This window comes from Chiloscyllium plagiosum, chromosome 37, assembly GCF_004010195.1.
Source record: "Chiloscyllium plagiosum isolate BGI_BamShark_2017 chromosome 37, ASM401019v2, whole genome shotgun sequence".
Lineage (NCBI taxonomy): Eukaryota > Metazoa > Chordata > Chondrichthyes > Orectolobiformes > Hemiscylliidae > Chiloscyllium > Chiloscyllium plagiosum.
In genome coordinates this window covers 34,512,096-34,536,764 of record NC_057746.1, presented here as the reverse complement: position 1 = coordinate 34,536,764, position 24,669 = coordinate 34,512,096, and the positions used below count along the sequence as shown (strand labels likewise).

The 24,669-nt window shown below is 45.3% G+C and overlaps 3 protein-coding genes across 3 annotated transcripts; 1 reads left to right on the top strand and 2 right to left on the bottom strand.

The window, feature by feature from the left end:
• Positions 1–2,087: 2,087 nt before the first annotated feature.
• Positions 2,088–2,951, top strand: LOC122541571 (histone H1.2-like). Its single transcript, XM_043678403.1, has one exon. The coding sequence runs from the start codon at positions 2,235–2,237 to the stop codon at positions 2,949–2,951; it is 717 nt and encodes a 238-aa protein (XP_043534338.1). The 5' UTR covers positions 2,088–2,234.
• A 4,290-nt stretch (positions 2,952–7,241) lies between these two features.
• On the bottom strand, positions 7,242–9,809 carry LOC122541184 (calcium homeostasis modulator protein 5-like). The gene is made up of 2 exons (XM_043677810.1): positions 9,396–9,809; positions 7,242–8,071 (listed from the first exon to the last, which is right to left on the bottom strand). The coding sequence occupies exons 1-2, from the start codon at positions 9,777–9,779 to the stop codon at positions 7,481–7,483; spliced, it is 975 nt and encodes a 324-aa protein (XP_043533745.1). The 5' UTR covers positions 9,780–9,809; the 3' UTR covers positions 7,242–7,480.
• Positions 9,810–14,922: 5,113 nt separating this feature from the next.
• Positions 14,923–24,387, bottom strand: smx5. The gene is made up of 4 exons (XM_043678329.1): positions 24,296–24,387; positions 19,481–19,511; positions 18,536–18,595; positions 14,923–16,128 (listed from the first exon to the last, which is right to left on the bottom strand). Exons 1-4 carry the CDS (start codon positions 24,370–24,372, stop codon positions 16,003–16,005), a joined length of 294 nt encoding a protein of 97 aa, XP_043534264.1. The 5' UTR covers positions 24,373–24,387; the 3' UTR covers positions 14,923–16,002.
• Between the last annotated feature and the right edge of the window lie 282 nt (positions 24,388–24,669).

Below are 24,669 nucleotides of genomic sequence, written 5' to 3'. Positions count from 1 at the left end.
GTGTAGGCCCAAAGAATAGGGGTGGCATGGTGGCACAGTGGTTAGCACTGTTGCCTCACAGCACCAGAGCCCCGGGTTCAATTCCCGCCTCAGGCAACTGTCTGTGTGGAGTTTGCACATTCACCCCATGTCTGCGTGGGTTTCCTCCCCCATTGTTAGGTGAATTGGCCATGTCTATGTTAGTGTGAGGTGAAGGGGTGAATGTAGGGGAATGGGTCTGGGTGGGTTGCTCTTCGGAGGGTCGGTGTGGACTTGTTGGGCCGAAGGTCCTGTTTCCACACTATAATACCATTTGACCCATGGAGTCGACACAGGGAGAATGTGCAAATTCCACAGTCATACTTTGGTGGAATCGAACCCTGATCGCTGTGAGACACTGAACTGTATTCTCGGTTGCAGCAAATTCTACATTTACATCCGCAGTGACCAGCCACATTCACCCACCAACCCTACACCCTCCGCCCCACAACTCCACCCCCATTCCGCCTTTCAAAATGAAAAATGTTGGAATATTGCGTGCAGTTCAGGTCTCCTTCATATCGGAAAGATGTTGTGAAACTTGAAACGATGTTGCCAGGGTTGGAGGATCTGAGTTACAGGGAGAGGCTGAACAGGCTGGGGCTGTTTTCCCTGGAGCGTCATGAGGGGCTAAATAGGATATCATAGGATAAATAGACAAAATCTTTTCCCTGAGCTGGGGGAGTCCATCCAGGTTTAGGGTGAAAGGGGAAAGATATAAAAGAGACCTAAGGGGCAACTTTTTCACGCAGAGGGTGGTGCATGTATGGAATGAGTTGCCAGAGGAAGTGGTGGAGGCTGGTACAATTACAACATTTAAGAGACAGTTGGATGGGTACATGAATAGGAAGGGTTTGGAGGGATATGGGCCGGGTGCTGGCAGGTGGGACGAGATTGGGTTGCGAGATCTGGTCGGCATGGACCGAAGGGTCTGTTTCCATTTGTACGTCTCTATGACTCTATGATTTGGGATTAAATTTTAAAATATTCTCGTTCTGTCGTAATATAACTATAACCTTTTGTGTTAACATCGTCTAAGATGCTTTGTTGTAACCTAACTACACGGTGGTGATAACCTCAAGTCTTCCGCCAGAACAGGTTATTCCAACAATCATGCACGACTGGAAACCAATTGCTGCAAATGACTGGGATTGATTTGATGCACCAGTATTTGTATACTCATTTTCCAAAGAAATAAGCGTCCATTATTATTTGGGGATATTCAACTACAGTACTGGGTATGGTTGTGAGTTCTGTTTACTGCAGTCACAGTGTGTGTTGTTTACTATAGTCACAAAGAGTGGACCATATAGACTTCGCTGTACCCTGAGCAAATGGACAACAAAACATTGTTGGGTTAATTCATTAACAGTACTAGATGTTTTAAATTACAATTGTCGCCCATTGATGCAACGAGACAAAGCAAATATTATGCTGGAAAAAGGGAAAGGGCGAGAGACTGACCCAGTCATAATGATCATTCAGAGGAATTGTGTAGATAAAACAGGCCGAATGGCTTGTCCACACTGTAATAATTCTGTGATTTTCTGTGAATTGCAAGTTCAACCAGCAGGGGTGCACATCAGGTATGCACGGTCGGGGAAGAGAGGGAGAATTGAAGAATGGTTGCAAATATGAGGGGCAATTCCTTAGAAACGACGAAGCTGCCACCCCGTGCACGCACACGCATCCCTCTATCACCCCACTTCAAAAAAAGCACTCCGTAAAAGCGACGCAAAAATGTGATGGACTTGGAAGAAGACAGTTCTTTTTCTGATGAACGTCTCCATGTTTTAGCTGGAGAAAAGGAACATCAATCGAAGACTTAGTGTGCATCAGCGTACGCCATGGGGAGGATCTGGCGGGGATTTGGGGGTTTGAAGGAACTTGCAAGCGAGCGGGATGCTTGTTTCTGTTCGATTTTGCAGACACAGGTCGGGACGGGCGAAGCTGCCGTAACAATCACGCACGCGCGTAGTTGATGTTGGAGCACGTGGTCGGGACTCGTGGTGGAGGGGTGGGGGGGGTGGGCGGAGCGAGAACGCGGCTGGAGAGGGACACGTGCCGGAACATGGGCCACGCGCCTGCTCCTCGTCGGAGGACTCGCCTCTTTCACGTTCGCTTTGAACCTTGAAAAGGCTCGGGTGTCTTTGGCGGTCCCTCATTTTCGGTCCCTGCATCGTGGGGGACGGACGTGTGCGGAGAGAGGGGACGGGATGCTGAGACCGACGCCTGGCATCGCCAAGCCTTCAGGCGACCTGCTCCCGAAGTATTCCCGGGGCAGGAAGGGGCGGCGGCGGCGGAGGAGCGCGCCCAAAGTGCGGCAGGTAGCGGCCGCTGGCGGGGGAGTTCCTACCATGTCCGGGCACATCCTGGAGGCGGTGGGGTCTTCCCGGGACCGCCGCGGCCTCTCGCTGGCCGGCGTCAAGAAGGCGCTGTCGGCCGCCGGTTACGACGTGCCGCGAATCAATTCGCGGGTGAACCAGGCGGTGCGGAGCCTGGTGTCCACCGGCTCGCTGCTGCGGACGGCAGGCGCCGGGGCATCGGGTTCCTTTAAAATCAACCGGCAGCACCATCCGGAGGGTCAGAACCGCCCGGTGGCAGCAGCAGCGGCCGCCGCTAACCCCAAGTCTCGGGGTCGGCAGCGGAAAGCCGCCACCACCCGCGGCAGGAAGAGGAGCCCGGGACGGAGGAAGAAACCGCCGCCAGGCGGCCGGAAGAAGGGCAGGGCCGCCGGCGGACGGAGGAAAGCGGCCAAAGGGACCGGGGTCCGGAGACCCGGTGGTCACATTCGGGCGGCCCGGAAATCGACCAAGGAGCCGTTGCCGGGCGCTGAGCCGCCGCCCGGGGGGCAGGAAGCTCAACCACAGACGGGAGCAGGAGAGAGCGGCTCCGAGGAGGCTGAGCCAGGGGCTGGGGAACGGGGGAAATAAGTACAGAATGAAAAACCGAAAAAGGCTCTTTTCAGAGCCACTGACATATTCAGAAAAAAGAGTTTAAAAATCGAAAGAACTGCGGAAGGTTAAAGTCAAACAAATCTTGATGGAAAAGCTCAGCAGTTCAGGCGGTGTCTGTGGAAACAAGGGTTACCGTTTCGGGTTCAATGACCCTTGGGAGATCAAATTAATATATTTATGTTATTTAAATGAGACGTGAGGCGCTCTGTGGAGAACGCAGACCAATTTTAAAAGAAATCTTGAAATATTTCTTCGGATGGAGTAGATTCACAGCCAGCGATTCTGCCCTGTCCTCACCATCCTTTTTCCGACCACCAAGAGGAATATATTTGACGTTTTCAAGGATGTGAGGCACACTCAGCCGATCCTGACGTCCGGAGGGGAGTAAATTTCGAGTGAGAGAACAAACACAGAAGCACAGGGAGTGGGACAAATCGAATGGCACAACAGCCCTTTCAAACCTAACCAGAAAATCCCATCAGAATGAGATCATTTCGCACTCTGTCATATGTCAATGGATGCATCGTTATTAGCTAGGACAGTGAAAACACAGTAAAATTGTACAGTGATGGGAGGCTGAGTAAATTTGGTTTACAAGAATGAGGCAATCCCCTTGAAACACGAGAGGCTGGACCGGGGAGACATTGAGAATAATCCGACAGCATGAGCAATGTGTTGAGATTCAGAATTGACTAGCCATCATTAGAATGTTTCAGATATCTAGCAACCGCAGTCTTTTACCTTTATTCATTTGTTTTTGTTTTGTCTTGGGCCTATCTAGTGACAGAGGATGCACCATCACAGATTATGCACAGGAGGTATGCTGTTTAGATAATAATAAAGTTAAAATCACACAAAAGCAGGTTATAGTCCAACAGCTACCTGATGAAGAAGCAGCGCACCGAAAGCTTGTACTTCCAAATAAACCTGTTGGACTATAACCCGGTGTTGAAAAGTGTGGTGCTGGAAAAGCGCAGCAGGCCAGGCAGCATCCGAGGAGCAGGAGAATCGACGTTTCGGGCATAAGCCCTTCTTCAGGACCCGGTGTTTGTGTAATTTTTAATTTTGTCCATCCCAGTACAACACCAGCTCCTCCACATCATGATAATAATGTCTACTTACATTCTGTCTGACACAGTTACTCAGCTAATCACAATAGAGAATGCTGGATACATTCAGAAGGTTAGCAGCATCCATCGAGACAGAGAAAAACAGTTAATGTTTCGAGGCTTGTGACACTTCTTCAACCGAGACACAGACAAGATGAATCGCAGAATGGTTGACCGCTTTGTGTAACACCTCCGTTCTGTGCAACAACACTTAAGAGCTTGACTCTACCCAGGACAAAGCAGTCCACTTCATTCGTACTAGATACACCTTCTCCACCCCCGACGCTCAGTAGCTGCAGTGTGTACCATCTACAAAATGCTCTGCAGAAATTCACCAAAATCCTCGGACCGCATCTTCCAAAGCCATTGGGATCTCACTATAGGTGGATTGGCTGACGCGCCTAAATTAGTGACTATAGTTCAAAGTAGTATTTTCAGACCTCTCTTGGTCATCTAAAGCACAATATAAGGCAAGTGCTTTTTCTAAAAAAAAAGTTTAAATCTGCTTTTTCAATTAGTTGTGCCCCTTTTCAGATTATTCTCCATTTGCTACTCCATCCAATAGGATAAGGGCAGAAGATGCATGGGAACACCACCCCATGTCAACTTTTCAAAGTTCCTACCTAATACCATTGAAATTAGCCTTACTCCAATTTAGAACTTAAACTTTTAGACCTTTTCCATCACTATATTAAGACTGATAAAATTTATGAATAATCCACTAAACTGGAGCGACAACGGGAAGTGGACGGTGTGCCAAGCCACTGGGCGTGACATCCGATTCTCCACAGATTCGTGAAGCAGTGATCCAACCGATCAGCACAAAGGAGGTGAACTCCTCTGGTTCGTTATCTGCTTCAAACAGAAGACATTGATTTCCCAAAGCAGAAGTTGCTGGAACTGGGGTCCTAAGGAAGGTTCACTGGACCCGAAACGTTCTCTCCACACATGCTGCCAGATCTGCTGAGCTTTTCCAGCAATTTCTATTTTTGTTTCTGATTTACAGCATCTGCAGTTCTTTCAGTTTTGATATCCAAAATCATCCCTAAGTCTACCCACGCCACTTCTCCAATCTTCTCAGCTGTACAACATGAAGCTGATGAACCAATCTCAGAAACAAGTTTCCAAGGTAATGTGAGGATCGATGTGTGGCAAAACCTCTTTTGGCTGGTGATCTGACCATTCCCTGTGTTGGTGCCTAGTTCATTGATGATGACGGTGGTGTCCAACGCAAAACCGGCTGGTGTCCTATTTTATTCAGATTTGTGGGATATAAGTAAAGTAGTGTTACTTCTGCAATCATAATTACTTATGCAAGGTAAATGACCTCACACCAGTGTATAATTGTTTCAACTAAGAGCTGAGTCAACAAGGATGAAAACTATGTGAAGGAAATATATAATTGTTTTTGTATTAGCTAAAATGTGCATACAATAATGAAACGTGCCTGCAAACAATGGTAGATGTTACAGACAAATAGATAAGGTGCTGTGAGGATGTAGGTTAAGCCAGATATGCTTGTACAAGCAGTAGTTATAAGCATCTGTTTCCCATTTCTGCAAAAACAAAAACAAAACCCCAATTAAAATGTCCTAAGGTTCAATATGGTTGAGGAATGGGAGGAAATGTCACAAGTGGGGGAAACATGGCAGTGAAGGAGGATATACTTAACAATGGACCACAGTAGGATGTGGTGAAATAGCCAAGTAAAACTTGTACTTTGTTATGCACAAGGCCGGGTAAGGCAGGAGATAAACAATAGTAATGGACACCAGGTTTGGAGTAGTGAATCCTATATAAGATATGTACTTGCTAAACTCTGCGTGCCCTATTCCAGGCACCACGCTTGCAAGCGTATCATAAACATACTGATTGCTTCAGATCTTGTCTCGGACTGAAATTATTGAAGTGAGTGAGATTCGTTTCTCACAGATTCATCAGAGAAAGAAAGATTCGCGTTGACATAATGCTTTTCACATTCACCAGGCATCCCAGTCAATGAAGTACATTTGAAGTGTAGGCCCTAAGGGAACGTAGGAACTGCAGCAGCCAAAATGCTCACATCACGAAGCTCCCCCCACCACACACACACACACACACACACACACACACACACACACACTAGTGCCATAATCACAGAATCCCTGCAGTGGCGAAAGAGGCCATTTCGCTGACCGAATCCACACCGTCCCTGCGTAGACCATCGCACTCTGTAAATCTGCATATCCCAAGGCTAATTCACTCTAACCTGCACATCTTTGGACTATGGGAGGAGACTAGAAGAAACCCACACAGACTCGGGGAGAATGTTCAAAATTCACACAGACAGACAGTCGCCCGAAGGTGGGATCAAACCTGGCTCCCTCGCGTTGTGAGCCACCGTGCCATCCAATGATTATAATTTTTTGTGTGTGGTCTTGATCTAGGGACATAACAGTGGCCATGACAATGGGGACAACATCTCTGTTCATTTTAAAACGATACAATTGGAGATTGTACCTGACTAGCCAGCTGCGACCTCCATCTGGTCAATATTGCCGCCTGGATTCTGCTGAATCAACCCTCTTTTGCTAATTCGCCCCTTCACCCAGTGACGGGGGGAGGTAACGCCCGGTGGTTTGCAAAAGCGGGCTTGCCGCTGTCCACCTATTGCAAGAAACCTCTGGCATTTCCTTCAAAGTGGAGAGTTTGTTTGTGGCTGTACAATTAGAATTAGAGGAGAAAGTGAGGACTGCAGATGCTGGAGATCAGAGCTGAAAATGTGTTGCTGGAAAAGCGCAGCAGGTCAGGCAGCATCCAGGGAACAGGAGAATCGACGTTTCGGGCATAAGCCCTTCTTCAGGAAGGGCTTATGCCCGAAACGTCGATTCTCCTGTTCCCTGGATGCTGCCTGACCTGCTGCGCTTTTCCAACAACACATTTTCAGCTACAATTAGAATTAGTTTTGCTGTCCCACGAATGCAGTGAAAAGTTTACAACTTTACTGTGACAACTAAGGTACCAAGGGGACAAAAGTTCTTAAGTACAGATTTATTTAAGAGGCATTTTGCTGGGTATATGAATAGGAAGGGTTTGGAGGGATATGGGCCGGGTGCTGGCAGGTGGGACTAGATTGGGTTGGGCTATCTGGTCAGCATGGACGGGTTGGACCGAAGGGTCTGTTTCCGTGCTGTACATCTCTGTGACTCTTGGGGTGGGGAGGGGAAAGATCAGAAAAATAAAGAAATAACAAGTGCGGCGCAACAGATTATAGAAATAAATTCAAAAAAAAATGCAGAAGTAAAAAAGTTCAGAGTAACAGTCGTTCCCAACTCAGCCGAGACCTCGGGGTTCCCGGGGCCGGGAGACCGCTCTGGGATCAGCCCGCGCCGACTCCACGCCGGTCCCCGGCCTTGCTCACTTGGCTTTCGGGCAGTGAGGTTTCTTCAGGGCGCTTCTTCCCAATGTCCTGCGCAGGGATTTCTTGATCTCCAGGAGGTGGCCTCGCAGCCGGATCCTCCACCCCGGTTTGCCCCCCTCCTCCTGCTCCACCTCCTCCTCCGGGCCAGGGGCTGCAGTCTGTCCCGCGGGGCCGCTCACACCGTCTGTGGGGGCTGCTGGCTCGGCCGCCCCTTGCTCGCCCGGCCCCGCCTCACCCCCTCCGGCTCGGTCCTTCGCTGCCTCCCGCTCGCCCGGGGGGCTCTCCCCGTCGGCCCTCAGCGCCGCGCGGAAGTCGTCGGGGTACTCGATCTTGGCGAAGCCCACCGAGGAAATGTGCTCCCAGGCGCCTTCCGCGCTGCCCATGTCGGTCTCGCTCCCGAAGTTGCTCTCGGCCCGGCGGCCAGCGCTGTCCCTCAGGTTGGTCAGGAGCAGTCTCTCCACCTCCTCCAGGTACATCTGCTGGTACTCCCACCAGTAGTAAGGCCTCCCACAGCAGCGAGAGACGTGGCAGCAGCTGATGCCAACTGCGATGGAGACCAGTGTCAGTAGCAGGGCCAACCCGATGACCTGGGCGGGTGTTGGGAGAGATTAAGAGCAGACAGGAGGTCAGACAATGTGCAAGGGAAGTTCCTGATAGAGTCATAAAGATGTACAGCACGGAAACAGACCCTTCGGCCCAACCCGTCCATGCCGACCAGCCCCTTAGGTCCCTTTTATATCTTTCCCCTCTCACCCTAAATCTATGCCCCTCTAGTTTTGGACTCCCCCACCCCAGGGAAAATACTTTGTCTGTTTACCCTATCCTTTGGGCCCCTTTGCCCGAAACGTCGACTCTCCTGCCCCTCGGATGCTGCCTGACCTGCTGTGCTTTTCTAGCACCACTCTAGTCTTGACTCTAATCCCCAGCATCCACAGTACCCACTTCTGCCTAATATGCAAGGGAACTTCACTCTTGTGTATCACGGTGAGACCAGCTCCCTTGCTGGAAACATTGAAACGACAACGGGACTGGAGGGCGAGACTGAGCAAAGAGATGGTCTTTTCTCGTGTTAACGTTTTCCATCCCCTGACAGCTACAATATTCCACAGAAGCGCAACACAGGCTCGAGGGATTACACCTCATGTCCCGCCGAGGCACTTCGCAGGCTCGAAGTCTCAACACTCAGAAACTGATCACTGTTATGCTGGTTCCCCATTTTTCTTGCCTTCTCATCACCGTCCCCCGTCTTATGGTATCCTGTTTATTTTTGCTTTCAGTAAACAGGACCCATTCTCCCCTTCTCACGCTTTTGACTCGTTTTTTACTTACTCCGCCATCAACAACTTTCTGGCAAAAGTAAAAAAAGAGGAAATATTTTCCAACCCTTTTCACTTCCGAGGGACAGCCATATGTTAACTCGATATGTTAACTCTTGTTTATCTAGGCACTGCCAGACCGGCAGAGTTTCACCAGCACTTCCGTGCGTTTGTTTCAGACATAATTGGACTGGAGAGTGCTACAGGAATTAATATACGATGTTATATATTATACCTCTACCAGCAATAGTTACTGAATAGTTGATTCATTCTGAGGATAATTAATTTCTGGGTCATTAAGACGGATATGACAGAAGTAAGACTTCCTTTTCGTGCTTTAGATCATAAAACGTAGGAGCAGAAGTAGGGGAGGTAATGGCTCAGTGATATTACCACTGGATTGTTCATCCACAGACCCAGGTAATGTCCAGGGGAATCCCACGACGACAGATGGTGAAAGAGACTGGGAGGGGGGGGGGGGGGGGGGGAATGGGAGAAGGTAAGGCTGCAAAAGGGATAGCAGAGCTTTATTGGGGTGGGAATGGCCTTGCAGCCAAGGGACCCGGCGCCCTCCCATCCCTGTCACCAAACTCACCCGAGACTCGAAGTGCAGGACACGGACGAGCTCGGAATCTTCCCCGGGCTTCGAGCTGGAGCTGGGGCCGTGCAGCCGGAGGAAGTACTGCACGCAGGTGTAGCAGTCCCCGTCCAGCAGCACCACGATGATCCACACCCAGGCGTGATAGAAGACCCGCAGCGAGGTGACCAGCCTCCAGGAGCCCGGCGCACGGGCACCAGGAGGCGGCTGCGCTGAGCTCCCAGCTCCCTTGGCCGCCGGCCCCCTCCAGCCCAACAGGCACTCGCGGTGCAGGAAGACGCCGAGCAGGGTAAGCACCAGGGCGGGCACCAGCAGGAAAGAGACGCCGTAGACCTCGTTGTAGCCGGCCAGCCAGGGGCACTGGAAGCCGAGCTCGGCCATCTCCTGCAAGCCCCAGAAGACTGTGGCCAGCACCAGGGAGCCTAGCACCTTGAAGGCCGGTTTGCCCAGCAGCTTGTCCTGCTCAGAGATCTGCAGCAGATGGAAGGTCATCTCCCTCTGCAGCTCTGTCAACGCGGGTCTCTGTGTGAGGAAATGCTGCTTGTTTTAACGGCCCAAGTGATTGACGGCATCTCCGTTTGCTTTGCAACGCGTCCTTTCTCCTGCTCTTTGCAATCCCTGAACCCTGCTCCTTTCACTTAACTCAGATTCTGGCCAAACCCACAACTTAGGAGGCTGATACAATTACTATGTTTAAAATGTGTCTAGATGGGGACGTGAATAGGAAGGGTTTAGAGGGGAATGGGACAAGTGCTGGCAAATGGGACTAGATTAATTTCGGATCCTTGGAAGTGGAGACGCGTGGACAGGATAGGGAAGAAGGTCTTTGGTATGCTCACCTTTATTGGTGAGCGCATTGAGCGTAGGAGTTGGGAGGTCATGATGCGGCTGTACAGGACATTGGTTCAGCCACTTTTGGAACCTTGTGTGCATTCTGGTCTTCCTGCTACAGGAAGGATGGTGTGGCCAGGATTGGAGAATTTGAGCTACAGGGAGAGGCTGAATAGGCTGGGGCTGTCGGAGGCTGAGGGGTGACCTTATAGAGGTTTACAAAATCATGAGGGGCATGAATAGGAGGAATAAACAAGATCTTTTCTCTGGGGTGGGAGAATCCAGAACTAGAGGGCACAGGTTTAGGGTAAGAGGGGAAAGATATAAAAAGGATCTAAGGGGCAACGTTTTCACACAGAGGTTGGTGCATGCATGGAATGAGCTGCCAGAGAAAGTGGTGGAGGCTGGTACAATTACAGCATTTAAAAGGCACCTGGATGGGTATATGAATATGAAGGGTTTCGAGGGATATGGGCCAAGTGCTGGCAAATGGGACCAGATTCATTTGGGATACCTGGTCAGCATGGATGGGTTAGACTGAAGCTTCTGTTTGTGTGCTCTGCAGCTCCATTACTTTATAAACTCGCCTTGATCACAGAAACATGAATTCTTGAGGCAGAAGACTGATCCTTGCATGGTGTCCCAGATTTAGCACAGTGCACAAAGAGACCATTCAGCCCACCCTGCCAGTATCGGCTCTCCAAACAGATGCTTTGTGCCATCCTCCTGCCCCTCCCCGTATCCTTGACCATTAATTCCTTTAAATAATCACCCAATGGCCTCTTGAATGATGTCAGCCACCAGCACTGAATCTGGGCCAGGACCTGGGAAAGGTAGAAGGTGTGTGGCACTTGGAATACCAAACTTTGAAGTGGTTACAATGCGGAAAGAGGCAATTCAACCCATCCCCTGGCTCTCTGCAAGAACAACCCATCCAGTCCAAACCGCATATCACCAACCCTCCAGCTCTCTCTCCATAGCCATCCATACACATGTATAATACAGGTAAAGGATCTGGAGGAGGCCACTCTTTCCCTCCAGCCTATTCTATCATTCAATAAGATCTGCTTCTTCCTTTTCAGGAAGTGAGTTCCAAAGAATCTGGACTCGCTGAGGATTTTTTTAAAAATCTTGTGACCTGTCTTAAACTCTTTATTTTTAAACAGTGATTCTGATTCAAAATTTTCCCACAAGAGGGAAGCATCCTTTTTCCATTCATCAGATTAAGACCCCTCACCTGTGTCAAATAATTTGCCTCTTGCTCTTCTAAACTCCAAACTTTTTGATTTTCTTTTCCTTCAGATCACTATCCCATTCTACTTTGGAGGAAGCCTCAGTTAAACCTGCCTTCACCTCACTCGCAGTTCATTCCAGATCCTCATGGTTCACTGGGTAAAATGCCTTTTTCTCCTGCTACAATTCCTTTTATTTCTTTAAATAGGTGTCTTCCAGTTTCTGATCCTTCCAGCAAAGGGAATGAGTTTCTCTATTTTCTCTAGAACTCCTTACGATTCCAGACACACTTAACGGAGCCCGCTTAATCTTCTCTTTGCCAAACAACACCTTCATCAATCAATCCTCATAACTACAATATTTAAAAGGCATTTGAACAGGTACATGAATGGAAAACATTTAAGAGGATTATGGCCCAAATGCAGAGAGTGGGTTTAGTTTGGGAAGCTTGGTTGATGTGGATGAGTTGGATTGAAGCGTGTGTCTCTGCTGGACTATAACTAAACAAAGAACTGGTGATACTGGATCTGAAACAAACAAAACAGATATTGTTGGAAAAACTCAGTGCCTGACAGCATCTGTGAAGAAATAGAGTTAACATTTCAAACCCAGTTCTGAAAAAAGGTATGACCTACAACATTGGTTTACTGTCCAAAGACATTGCTCCATCTGTTGGGTACAGTATCCACAGTATTTTCTAGTCCTTTTTCAGGTTTCTCATACCTGCAGCATTTTTCTTTAATATCCCTGAAAAGGGGATTTATACTGGTTGTATTTTTAAAAAGAATGCATCGTTATATTAGAGGTAACTGTGACGTAAGGGGATCGGCCTGTTTCCAGCTGGTTCCCCTCCAGTTTTCATGGATATTTTTCACAGAATCCCTACGGTAGTGAAACAGGCCATTTGGTGCATCGAGTCCACAGCAACCTTTCAAAGAGCATCCCACTCAGACCAATCCCCTCGGTCTATTCCTGTAACCGTGCATTTCCCATGGCTAATCCAATTAACCTGCATATCCCTGGATATTGTGGCACAATTTAGCATGGCCAATCCACTTTAACCTACACATCTTTGGACTGTGGGAGTACCCGGAGGAAACCCACACAGACATGGGGAGGACGTGCAAACTCCACACAGTCACCCGAGGCTGGAATCAAACCTGGGCCCCTGGGGCAAGAGTGAGGCAGCAGTGCTAACCACCAAACCACTGTTTTCAGACAGTGATAAACAGATGTTTGATAACAAAGGAAGTAAAAGGTTAGAGTGAGGAATGTGAAGTTATTGGATTAGCGATGACCTTATTGAATGGCGGAGCAGGTTCCGGAGGTTAATAGCCGACTCCAGGTTTGTGCGTTTGCGTAGATTTCTAACCATTTCCCTCACACTCTTCACAGGTTTTTCTCTTTCTTTTCGTCTGAGTGATAGTATCACTGCATTAGCATTCCAAAACCCCCGTCTAATGTTCTGTGGGGGGTTTCCATTTACACCCCACCAGGGCAAGTGGTAACATTTAAACTCAATAAAAGCTGGAATGAGAAAGCCAGTCTAATGGTGACAATGTAATTTGATGATTGTCATAATCTGTTGGGTTCACTAGTACCCTATCATGAAGGGAGTTCTGCCATTGTCACAACCTACATGTGACTCCAGACTAATAGCAGCACAGTTTATCTTAGCCATCCTCTGGGCAGTAAATGTTGGTCCAGCCAGTGACCACAGTTCATGAACATAAATATTTTAAAAAGTACTTTGATTTCACAAGTTCCACACTTTTAAACTTTATTTTCCTCTAAATTTCACATTCCACCAGCCTTCAGGTGCAAAGGTTTCAGAGAAACGGGAAAAGGGATCATCTGAACTGCTGTCTTGTACAAACACAGGCAAGTGAAAGAAAAAGTGAAAGAGAATGTAACTGAAGATAATGCCTTCAAGGTTCAGGGAAGAATCCCCTATCAGTGTTTTGCCTTTTCAGTTCACAGCTTCATTCACCACAACACATGAACAAACTAGCAGTGGAAGGTCATGTTGACACGATATACATCAAAACTTTTCCCCGGGTCACAGGCCAGTTACAGAAACGCCTCTCATCGCGCAACTAAAAATGGATTTCAGTTCTCAATAATAAAGCATCAGCACTCAAGTTGCAATCGTGCAGGAAGCTTCACGTGGTAAATGTCAACCTGATGGAGTTGCTGCAGGATGATCAAATTGGAAGCTTGGCAAACTGAGTACTCACAGTAAACCTGAGACGAAGTCACTTGCTCTGATTTTCTTTGAGCGTTTAGGGAAGTGCAAATGTTGTAATGCTGCAGAAACAATTGCCCCAATAGGCAGTGTGTAACTCGGTAAACCATAGTTCATGCAAAGTTGTAGGATTTCCATTCTGTCACCGCATTCCCCGACAAACCCTGGATTGAAACCTATCTCACTGATAGGTGGATGGTGTCGAAACAACCAACATAAACTGGTTCATCTCAGGCTAGCATTTCTCAGGGTTGCACATTCCCTTCCCCAAAGGGCATTAGTGAAGCAGAAGTGTTTTGACAAAAATCAACACTGTTCACACACTGCTGTTAGGCCAGCTTTTTATTTCACATTTTCTTAAATTTTAAATTTCAGCATCTGCCCTAGTGGGATTTGAATCCCTATCCTCAGAACGACGGTCTGGGTTTCTGGATTAATAATCCAGTGATGTTACCACTACACCACTCGTAAAGTGAGAAGCAGCCAGCTGGTTGTCGCAGGAGATTTTTTTTGCTGCAATCCTACACAAGACAGACATTTTTGATGCTCGTTCTTTGCAGGTTAGATGTTTCTACTACACCGCCCCCCACATAGGTCAATCAAAACACTTGTCAAGCAACTGCCACATAGTTTAGAACCAATCAGCTCCATCCTGTACATCCTTTTCATCTGCATTTCAAGTGAAGGTAACAGAGTGCCTGAGTAAACAGGATTTTCAAAACAGCAAACATACCTTTACACAATCTCTTTGGTTTAAAGCAGCACTTCCCTTTTTGACAACACAGTCCAAAATAATAAAAGAAAAAAAGAGATAAAAGATCTTTCACAAAGATGAAAGCTCTTGTTGAATCAAAGTCCTGCATGAATAAAGAACAGCATTCTGTGGAAGGCTGCAGCTTCATTGTGCCACACTTATGCAGGGATTGATTCAAATGCTTGTAGTTGCACCAGCTGTATGTTAGTTGAATCAACTCTTCAAAGTGAAATTTACCTTTCCTTGTGGAGCATCATTTACCTCTTAATTCATGCATAATTTGGGCCAAATCAGATTGATATTCAAGTAAATGCCATAAAGAATGAAATCCAGTTGATTATTTCTGGCTTGGTGAGAGAATGTCCATTCAGTATGGTTCTTAAATCTGCACTATTCGCATGAGAATGATCAGTTTAGTGCAGTTGAAAGGGTTAAATATTCAACACAGACTGCCTGAAACATTATGTTCTGAACTTCTTTTTAATTCTGTCGTGATGTTACATCACAATACTTCAAAACACATTGGTTGCCCAGCTGTACAGTACAAAATCAAAAGGCTTTTCAACTTTCTTTGCAACAAAAATACCAGATTAATACATCCTTAAAAAAAAACTGTACCTCCAGTCAGACAAATTGAGTTAGTTCACTCATCTCCAATGCACTGCTTAAGGAGCAAACAACAAACAGGAAAAGTTATCAAGGTGCATTTTCCAACGCACCAAGTATTAGTCACATAATAAGATCACTTCCAAAGTTGAGCCTCGATCATTTGCAATTAATTAATACAAGATCCTGTAATTCTGCTAATTTATCGGGTTTGTCTAGCACAGCTACCCAGTGTTTGGATCTCCTGTCCTGCATTTCAGCTACCAAACAAGCCTCTGAATGGGCACATGGCTCTCAGCTACCTGTTAAAATTGTAAAACAGGTAAGGTATTGAGCTATATGGGTAATATCCCAACTTAGTTGCTCAGCACAATTCTGGAAAAAATGTGACAAATCAAATCATTCTTCAAGTCTGATGCAAGTTCAAAAGGGACTAAGAACACATTTTCAAACAGATTGCAAAACCAAAAAACAGTTCCAAACAATTTTAAGAGATGAAAATCAAAAGGGAAGAAATTGACATTGGTCACAGCGGAACTCAGGGAAAGTTAGTTGAAATTCACACGCAGGAAATGATGCACTCTCCTGATTCAATCAGAGATTGAAAGAACAGCACTGGATACCACTGCTATCCTGACTCAGCTACATCACTGTGCAATAGGACAGGGGTAGAAAAGAGAGAAAAACACAACTGTGTCCTTTCTGTGGCAATGTAACATGGTCGAGACGAGGCCTAATCTACCTGACACCTCATCAGAGAAAAAAAAGAGAAAGGAATAAACACAACCAATTTACTGACAATGATGTGTAAATAGAAATTTGATTCAATTTCACTTTCTGGTTTGGTACTTGGCAGCTGAGTTTCAGTATAAGTTCCCGAACTGGTGCGTTCCATCCCGCCCGTTTCCCAATAGTGTCCACACTGCAGTTTAATCTCACTGCTTCTGCTGCATTGCTTCTTTTCTTGCCGCATCCTGCAGCAGCTGGGTGTCCACCTCATCAGCTGGGAGTTGTACATAACGCACTACTGAGCCCCGGATAAAGCAGTTCTTCACAGAGAGCTGGGAGGAGGAATATTTGGCATTAATGCTGGTAAGTGTAGGGCAGATAATCAGTTGGATTACTTAAATAGCGACACGGTTCCAGACACTTTCTGCATACCACTCATCCAGACAATTTGCAAGGAAAAAAGGTGTAAAGTCTAAATCAGGAGTCTCCTCTCATACAGTACTTAAATAGTTCTCTCGCCGAGGTGACAGTTCTTATAAATTGCCTTGTCCGTCTTACATGGTTCCAGACCCATATCAATATGGTTGACTCTTAACCACCCTCTCGGCAAATAGAGGCCCGGAGCGTCGAATCTCCTGTTCCCTGGATGCTGCCTGACCTGCTGTGCTGTTCCAGCAATAAAGTTTCAACAATAAATGCAGGCCCAGTCAATGTAGCCCACATTCCACGAGTATATATAAAAAGAAATAAAACACTAATTTTTTTAAAAATCCCCATTTTTGAACTCTATTTTCTTTTGTATGTCAATTAGGTTAATGGGTTGAAAAGTGGCAAATTTTAATTGTTTAATAAAAGTGAGGTACTGAATTTTGGCAAAACAAACAAAAACTTATAGATATAGAATCGTTACAGTGTGGAAACAGGCCCTTCGGCCAACAAGTCCACACCGACGCTCCAAACAGTAACCCACCCAGACCCATTCCCCTATATTTATCACTGACTAATACACCTAACCTACACATCCCTGAACACTATGGGTAATTCAGCATGGCCAATTCACCTTATACAATTAAAAGTTGGCCTTCAGTACTGTTGCAGAACAGAGACACCTAGGGACTCAGATACACAATTTTTTTTAAGTTTTCATCACGCATAGCTAAGGCACTTCGCACTTTTCCCTTCGTTGCTCAGATCTTTGAGTAAAGGAGTTGGGATGTTATATTAAAGTTGTACAGGATGTTGGTGAAGCCTCTTCTATATTACTGTGTCCAGTTCTGTTCTCCCTGTTATAGGAAAGATATTATGAAGCTGGAGAGGGTTCAGTCTCTTCTTAACAGGACGCTGCCGGGAAGGGAGGGATTGAGTTATAAAGCTAGGCTGGGTCTTTTTCCATTGGGGCATTGGAGATTGAGAAGTGAATTTGTAAAGGTTTATAAAATCATGAGGGGTAGAGATAAAGTGAATGGCTGGTGTCATTTCCCCAGGGTGCAGGATTTCAAGACAAGGGGACTTTTTTTTTTTAAACAAGAGAGAAAAAAATTTAAGACAGACATGAGGGGCAATTTATTTTTTTTAAACACAGGGTTATTTGTGTGTGGAATGAACTTCCACAGGCAGTGGTGGTTATGGGCACAATCACAACATTTAGAAACCATTTAGCTAAGTACGTGAATAAGAAATGTTTGGAGAGATATGGACCTGGCTCAGATAGGTGGGACTAGTTTCCATTGGGATTATGGTCAGCACGGACGGGTGGGACGAAAGGATCTGTGTCTGTGCTGTCTGTATTACAATGCAAGATAAAACGCTTTGACTAAATCTTTTTTCCCAGCAGCACTAGAGGTGAAAACTACTGAACAATGATCATTTAAAAGGAAACAAGAGCCATTTCAATAACAAGGCTCACTCCTCCTAAATCTCTGCAACTTTCAGGAGCCTTTACAATGTTAAAGATGCTATTACAGATCCACCTCTTCCTTTCACCCAACCCACTTGATTGTCATCTCTACACCTGACTTACTTTTACCATAGACGGTGCCTCCACTACGTCCTAATTTCTTTAGTACATCATGGGACATAAGCATCACTGGCAAGGTCACCTTTTGTCACCCATGGTCCTAACTGCCTTTGAATTAACTGGCTTGCTGTTCAGTCATTACAGAGGACAGTGAAAAGTCAGCCACATTGCTGTGGGTCTGGAATCATGTGCAGGTCAGACCACAAAAGGGACTTTTTCCCCAGTAGTGAACCAAATGGTTTTTTGCAACAAAATGATGGTTGTCAGGATAACCATTACTGACATGAGCTCTCAATTTCTTAATTCATCACGAGTATTTATGTGGCTTGTCCGGTTCAGTTTCTGGTCAACTGTAACCTCAAGATTATGGCTAATTAATTTACTGATCTCAACCTCACCCAGCAAAACAGCACATCTGTAAAAATCTGCTTGAGAGAACAAAACTAAATACTCTTGCTGCAATTGTCTAACACTCATCCGTTGGAGAATTAATGCTAAATTCCTCAGCTTGGTATCATCTTTCCAAATGAAGAGATGCGGCTACGTCCAACTCCCAAAGGAGAACTACCAATCATTTTTTGAGTCAGAAATCAGGAGAAAGACCCCCAGGTCCCAGCCACCACTTACACCCTTCTGTTGTCAGCTCGACTCTGACCACTTGAGTGAAACCTTAATGGAATGCAGTTCCTGCAGGAGGCTCAACAAATGTGCACAGCACTCACCATGTGTGGATATTTCTCTGGGTCAGTGACACTTATGTCTGTCAGCTTGATGTTTAGATACTGAAAGAATAAAGAGATAGTGAAAACATCCTGCAATATAAGACTTCCAGATCATTCGGGGAGACAGAAATACTTCTGGCACAGAAATTGGCCGTTCAGCCCAATGCTCAATTCATGCTTGACTTTCAGTTGGGTTCAGTAAATAAATAACATTTTCACAGTCCCCATGGAAATAACAAACAGGAGAAGTACACCATATGATATACCAAGCATGCTCTCCTATACAATACGACTGTGGCGGATTGTCAATTTCAACACCACTTTCCCACACACTCCCCAGATCCCGCAATCCTCCATCACAACAAATTCCGGCTTCTCAGCTTTTAATGCATTTAACATTGGATTATTTTCTGGGGCGGAGAATCATGATGATTTACAACCCTTGAGTGAAGACATTCCTCATCTCAGTGGCACACAATCAGACCCTTATCCACATCGCCTGTATTCAAAGATTCCCAGCCCAGAGGAAGCAACCATTGTGTCTTCCCTGTCAAACCCCTTCAGAATTTTGTAGATTTCTATCTCATTCTAGAACCCAGAGATTTCAAACCCATTTTAGACATGCTAACAGGACAGGGCAAGGCAGATCAGTTATCCAACGGATCAGTAACTAACATCTGCAACCTGGACAATACTTCCCTCCCAGGCAAGCATGAGGACATGTTTGACGAGATGGTCAGTATGGGATTAAACATTTCCTTAAAAAAAAATAGGCATTTGGGAAATACAGGTTAAATCCAGGTTGGAATCAAGCATCAAGGGAATTAACAGTCACACACTCAACACTTGCCCTGGTGTGTAGCTTGGAGGTTGCTCTACACAGTGTTGAAGTTTAATGAAGCTGTATCTCAGTGTTAACTCACTGCCACGAAATGCAACTCTCACCTGATCAACTGAGTGCAGTGTTCCACAGATACTAAAAATAAATGAGAGGAAGAAAACATATTACGATGTTTGCTTTAGAGTTTATTTATCACCATTCTTTGCAAACATACGACACAGCCTCCCACCCTCAGTCTTAAAAATATTCACAGCACAAACAAGTAATTCATCTCAATTAGTCCAACAGAGTGTCCCTGTCCCTCAGAAGCCTCCTTCCTGTCACAATACGTTCCACATCAAATCACACACTGGGCAGTAAGGAAGCCGTTTTGCCCAAATTCCATACTGGATGAACAAATTACCATCTTACATTGACACCCTGTAGTCATAGTCCGATTAATTAAACCAAAGTGCTGGTAGCAAAGGCAACTAAAACTTACCAGAGAAACATGCACAGTCAGGCAGTTACAACCAAATACCATCTGCACCAAAATGTTGGGAACACTCAGGCAGCAGTGGAGACAAAACCAATTCATGGTGCAGACCAGAGACAACTTTTCAGAAAGGGCATCAACTTTCCTTATTTAAATGTGTGATGCAAGCACTAACAAAACCAGTTCCAAAGAAGAGTCACAATGGACTCAGAAACACAAAAATAGCTATTGGCCTTGAGCCTGCTCTGCCATTCAAAATTATCACAGGTGATCATCCAACTCAGTACCCTGTTCAATCTTTCTCCCATTACCTTTGATACTTTTAGTCCAATGAACTACGTCTACATCTTTATTGAAATTCTTCAACGTTTTTAACCTCAGTTTCACGTGGCAGAGAATTTCACAGGCTCATCATTGAGTAAAGACATTTCTCAACTCTGTCCTAAAAGGCCTAACCCTGATCTTTAGAGTCAGTCTGTACTTTCTCAATAGCCGGAGCATCCTTCCTCAGGTGAGGTGGCCAAAACAGCGCACACGACTCCAAGTGTGTTTTTAACAATGCCCTGCACAGTTACAGCAAGTCATCCCTGCATCTGTATTATGAAGGATTCAAGGTGACACCAACACTCTGCGACCCTTTTCCTACAGATCTGACTCAAACATTTCTTGCAACAGTTGTACGCTTACAAATTTAAATTCTAAATGTACAAAAATTACTAATAATGTTTTGTCTAAGGCTTTTTGATCTGTACATCCTTGCTTACAATGATCAGACTGTACTGCCCATAAACTAAGCTTTTCACTGTACTTCTGTACATGTGACAATACATAAATCAATGAAAACATTTTGCCTTTGTCAGCGCCTGCTGCACCTGCATGCTTACTTTCAGCAACTGGCGTACAAGGATGCCCAGGGCTTGTTGCACAATTTTCCTTTCCCAATCTATCACTATTCAAATAATCATCTGCATGTCTGTTTTTGTGATTGAGTGGACAACCTCACATTTATCCATATTATACAGCATCTGCTAATATTTTGCACTTATCCAAGACAAACTGAAGCTTCACCTCATCTAAATCGCCAATATATATCATGAATAGCTGGGGTCCAAGAACTGATCCCCGTGGTAGCCCACCAGTCGCTGCATGACAGTCGAAAAAAAGCCCAATTATTCCTGCACTGTTCTCTTTCTGCCAACTGCTTCTGTCTGTTTCATAGATTACTCCAAGCCCACACTTTAATTTTGCATCTATTATGCAGGACCTTATTGACAGCCTTCTAAAACATTAACTGTTTGTCTCTCCACAACTGCTGCCAGACTTGAGTTTCTCCAGTACTTTGTTTTTAATCTCAGATATCCAGCATCCACAGGAGTTTGCTTTCATTGTACTGCCAACACCAACTTTTATTGCCTGGTACTTTTTGTCCTGAGGTGGCAAACTAGCTTTTTGAACCACTACGGTTCACATGCTATAAATAGATGCACAATGCTGCTTTTCTTTTTTTTTGGGGGGGGGGGGGTGCCGTCAATTTTAAGATTTTGACCCAGCAATACTGAAAGAATAGCAAAATATTTCCAAGTAAGGATGGTAAGTGACTTGAAAGGGAACTTGCAGGTGGTGTTGTTCTTATATTGCTGCCTTTGTCATTCGAGATGGTGAAGGTCATGAGTTGGATGGTGCTGTCGAAAGGATCTTTGGTGAATTGCTGCAGTGGACCTCTTAGATGGAACCCACTCATGAGTACAGGTGGAGGAGGGAGTGCATGTAGTGTCAATTAAGTTGACTGCATTGTCCTGGATAGCACCAAGCTTCTAGCATCAGATGGATCAGCACTTCCTCACAAAGACAATTTTGAGGAAACACTTGAGGTGGCAAGTGTGCAGAATATGCAAAGATTTCAATGGCCACAGCTGATTCCATAGCAGGAGAAAGTGAGGTCTGCAGATGCTGGAGATCAGAGCTTAAAATGTGTTGCTGGAGCAGCGCAGCAGGTCAGGCAGCATCCAGGGAACAGGAGAATCGACGTTTCAGGCATAAGCCCTGAAGAAGGGCTTATGCCCGAAACGTCGATTCTCCTGTTCCCTGGATGCTGCCTGACCTGCTGCGCTGCTCCAGCAACACATTTTCAGCGCTGATTCCATAGCACCACTACTGACTGAGATGGCCAAGATCTAAAGGTCTGTGTTGGGTTGTGACAGAACAGAACAAAGAGGGAAAGACATACTTGACCTTACCTTCACCAATCTGCCTGCTGCAAACACTTCTGCTCACGACAGTTTTGGTAGGAGTGGGCATCACATGGTTCTTAAAGAGACAAAGTCCCGTCTTCACTGTGAAGATGACCTCCACTGTATTGTGGGACATTACTACTGTGCTGAATGGGATAGATTTCGAACAGAGCTAGCAGCTCAAGACTGGGCCTCCATGAAGGACTATAGGCCATCAGCAGCAACAGAATTGCATTCAATCACAATCTGCAACCTCACAGCTCAGAGTCCGCACTCCAACATCAAGCGAGGAAATCAACCCTGGTTTGAAGATATAACTCTTTGACTAAGACTGAAAGATGGTATACCAGAACTATCACTAGATATGCCCAAAGCTATGTTGCCAGTCTGGTGAAAGACTATTCAGATGCTGAACAATGGGAGCAACATGTTAAAGGAATCAACAAATCAGATTGAAGTTAGGATACTGCAGCAAGTATAAGGCCTCCAGATTTACCCAAGCTGGAGTATGACAGAGTACACTTGCTTCAATGAATGCACTCAAACAACACAAGAAGCTTGGCACCATCCAAAACAAACTAGCTGGCTTGAGATGCACCACTTTCACCACCTTCAACATTCACTCCTTTAATTCCTGACGCATAGCATACCATCAGCAAGATGCAGTGTCCTCAGAAACCTTTCAAACACATGATCTTTACCACTTAGAAGGGTAAGGGTAGCAGACACAACCTTAAAATTCCTCACCTTCTATAGTTGGAAATTTACTACCATTTATTCACTGTCACTTGGTCAAAACCACTGAATTCATGTCTTAACAGCATCGGGAGTGACCCTACATCACAGGAACTGCAACAGTTCAAGAACTCAACACTAGGTAATGTGGGTCATCAGCAGAAACAGAATTGCATCCAATCACAATCTACAACCTCATGGCCCAGCAGAGACCGCACTCCATCAACATCAATCGAGGAAATCAACCCTGGTTTGAAGATATAACTCTACAACTAAGACTGAAGGATGGCATACCAGAACTAGCACTAGATATACCTAAAACTATATTGTCAGTCTGGTGAAGGACAACTCACACGTTAAATAATGGAAGTAACATGTAATTACTCTCGGTAATAAATGCTGACCTAACATTGTTCACATCCCTTGAATTAAAAGGTTGAAAAGTCTAATACTAGATTTTCTATTAGTCGTCTCTCTCTTGTCGCAGGGAGTTAATTTATTTTGTTGCTATAGGAGTCCATATTCATAGAATAAAATAAAAATCACTGAATCCCTACAGTGCAGATAGAGGTTATTTGGTCCATCTAGTCTACAACTATTCTCCAGAAATGCTCAAACATCTTGCGAATGTGTAACCTTCAAAATAGTGAAGAAAGGTAAACAGGCACAGACAATATTTTATCCATTTTACATTATCGACATATTTCTCCAAAATAGTTGTATTCAGTTATCTGCAGTGTGTGTCGCTAATGCAGGGGGCAGATCACTACTTTTGACGACCACAATCCATCCATATTGATGCACTTACAACCTCAGTGCACCTTCAGACTGTTTCAAACCACAAGTAGTCTTTGCTGCATCTTTAAACCAAATCTGACGGACTTTAACATCAATCATTCACTGTAATGGTTGGATTGATTTCAATCAATTAAAAAAAAGTCTTAAATTAAAATGCAAATACACAATGTTCCAATCACAGTCAGCACTTCAAACATTACTCCTAAGAGCTTCTCCCAAATGCACTTTTTCTTTGGACTGGGGACCTTCATTTATAATATATGAGACGACTGGACAGATGTTTAAAAAGAACATTCTGACCTCATACACACTCAGAGCTGAAAATATGTTGCGAGAAAAGTGCAGCAGGTCAGGTGCAGCAGCCCTTCCTGAAGAAGGGCTCATGCCCAAAACATCGATTCTCCTGCTCCTTGGATGCTGCCTGACCTGCTGTGCTCTTCCAGCATCTGCAGTCCTCACTTTCTCCTCATACACACTCATGCAGTATTCCACTGAGCAGTCAAAGGCTGCATTTGTAGCCAAACTTATCACATTATAAATGAAGGTATCAGTTACTGCAATATTCCGGATTCTTTTTGTAGAAAAGAACATCAGTACTGAAGAACGCAGTCACAGCACACACAATAACATTACTTCAACTCCCCACTTCAACCTGCTGGCCCAGAACAAGGAGTACTCACCTGAGATCATTCTTTAACTCCACAACAACATCTTTCCCAACCAGGGATTTGAAAAATGAATAAAACAACTGAAACATAAGAATAAAAGAATGAGCTCTTACACAATTACAGCAGTTTAATTTTAAACTTAGTTGGATCATGTCAAATCTCAACAACTTCCTGCTCTTGACCGAGTCAAATTCTTTAAAAGGGATGTGGGCATCACAAGTATGGCCAGTTTGTGAATACTTCCCCCAGTCCCACTTTACTCCACCACCTCTATTTCTTCTTCCCTCCTCTCCCTCACCCCTCTTATTCACTCCCCTCCATCCTCTCTCTCTTATTCACTCCCCTCCATCCTCTCTCTCTTTTTCACTCCTCTCCTCCCCATCTCT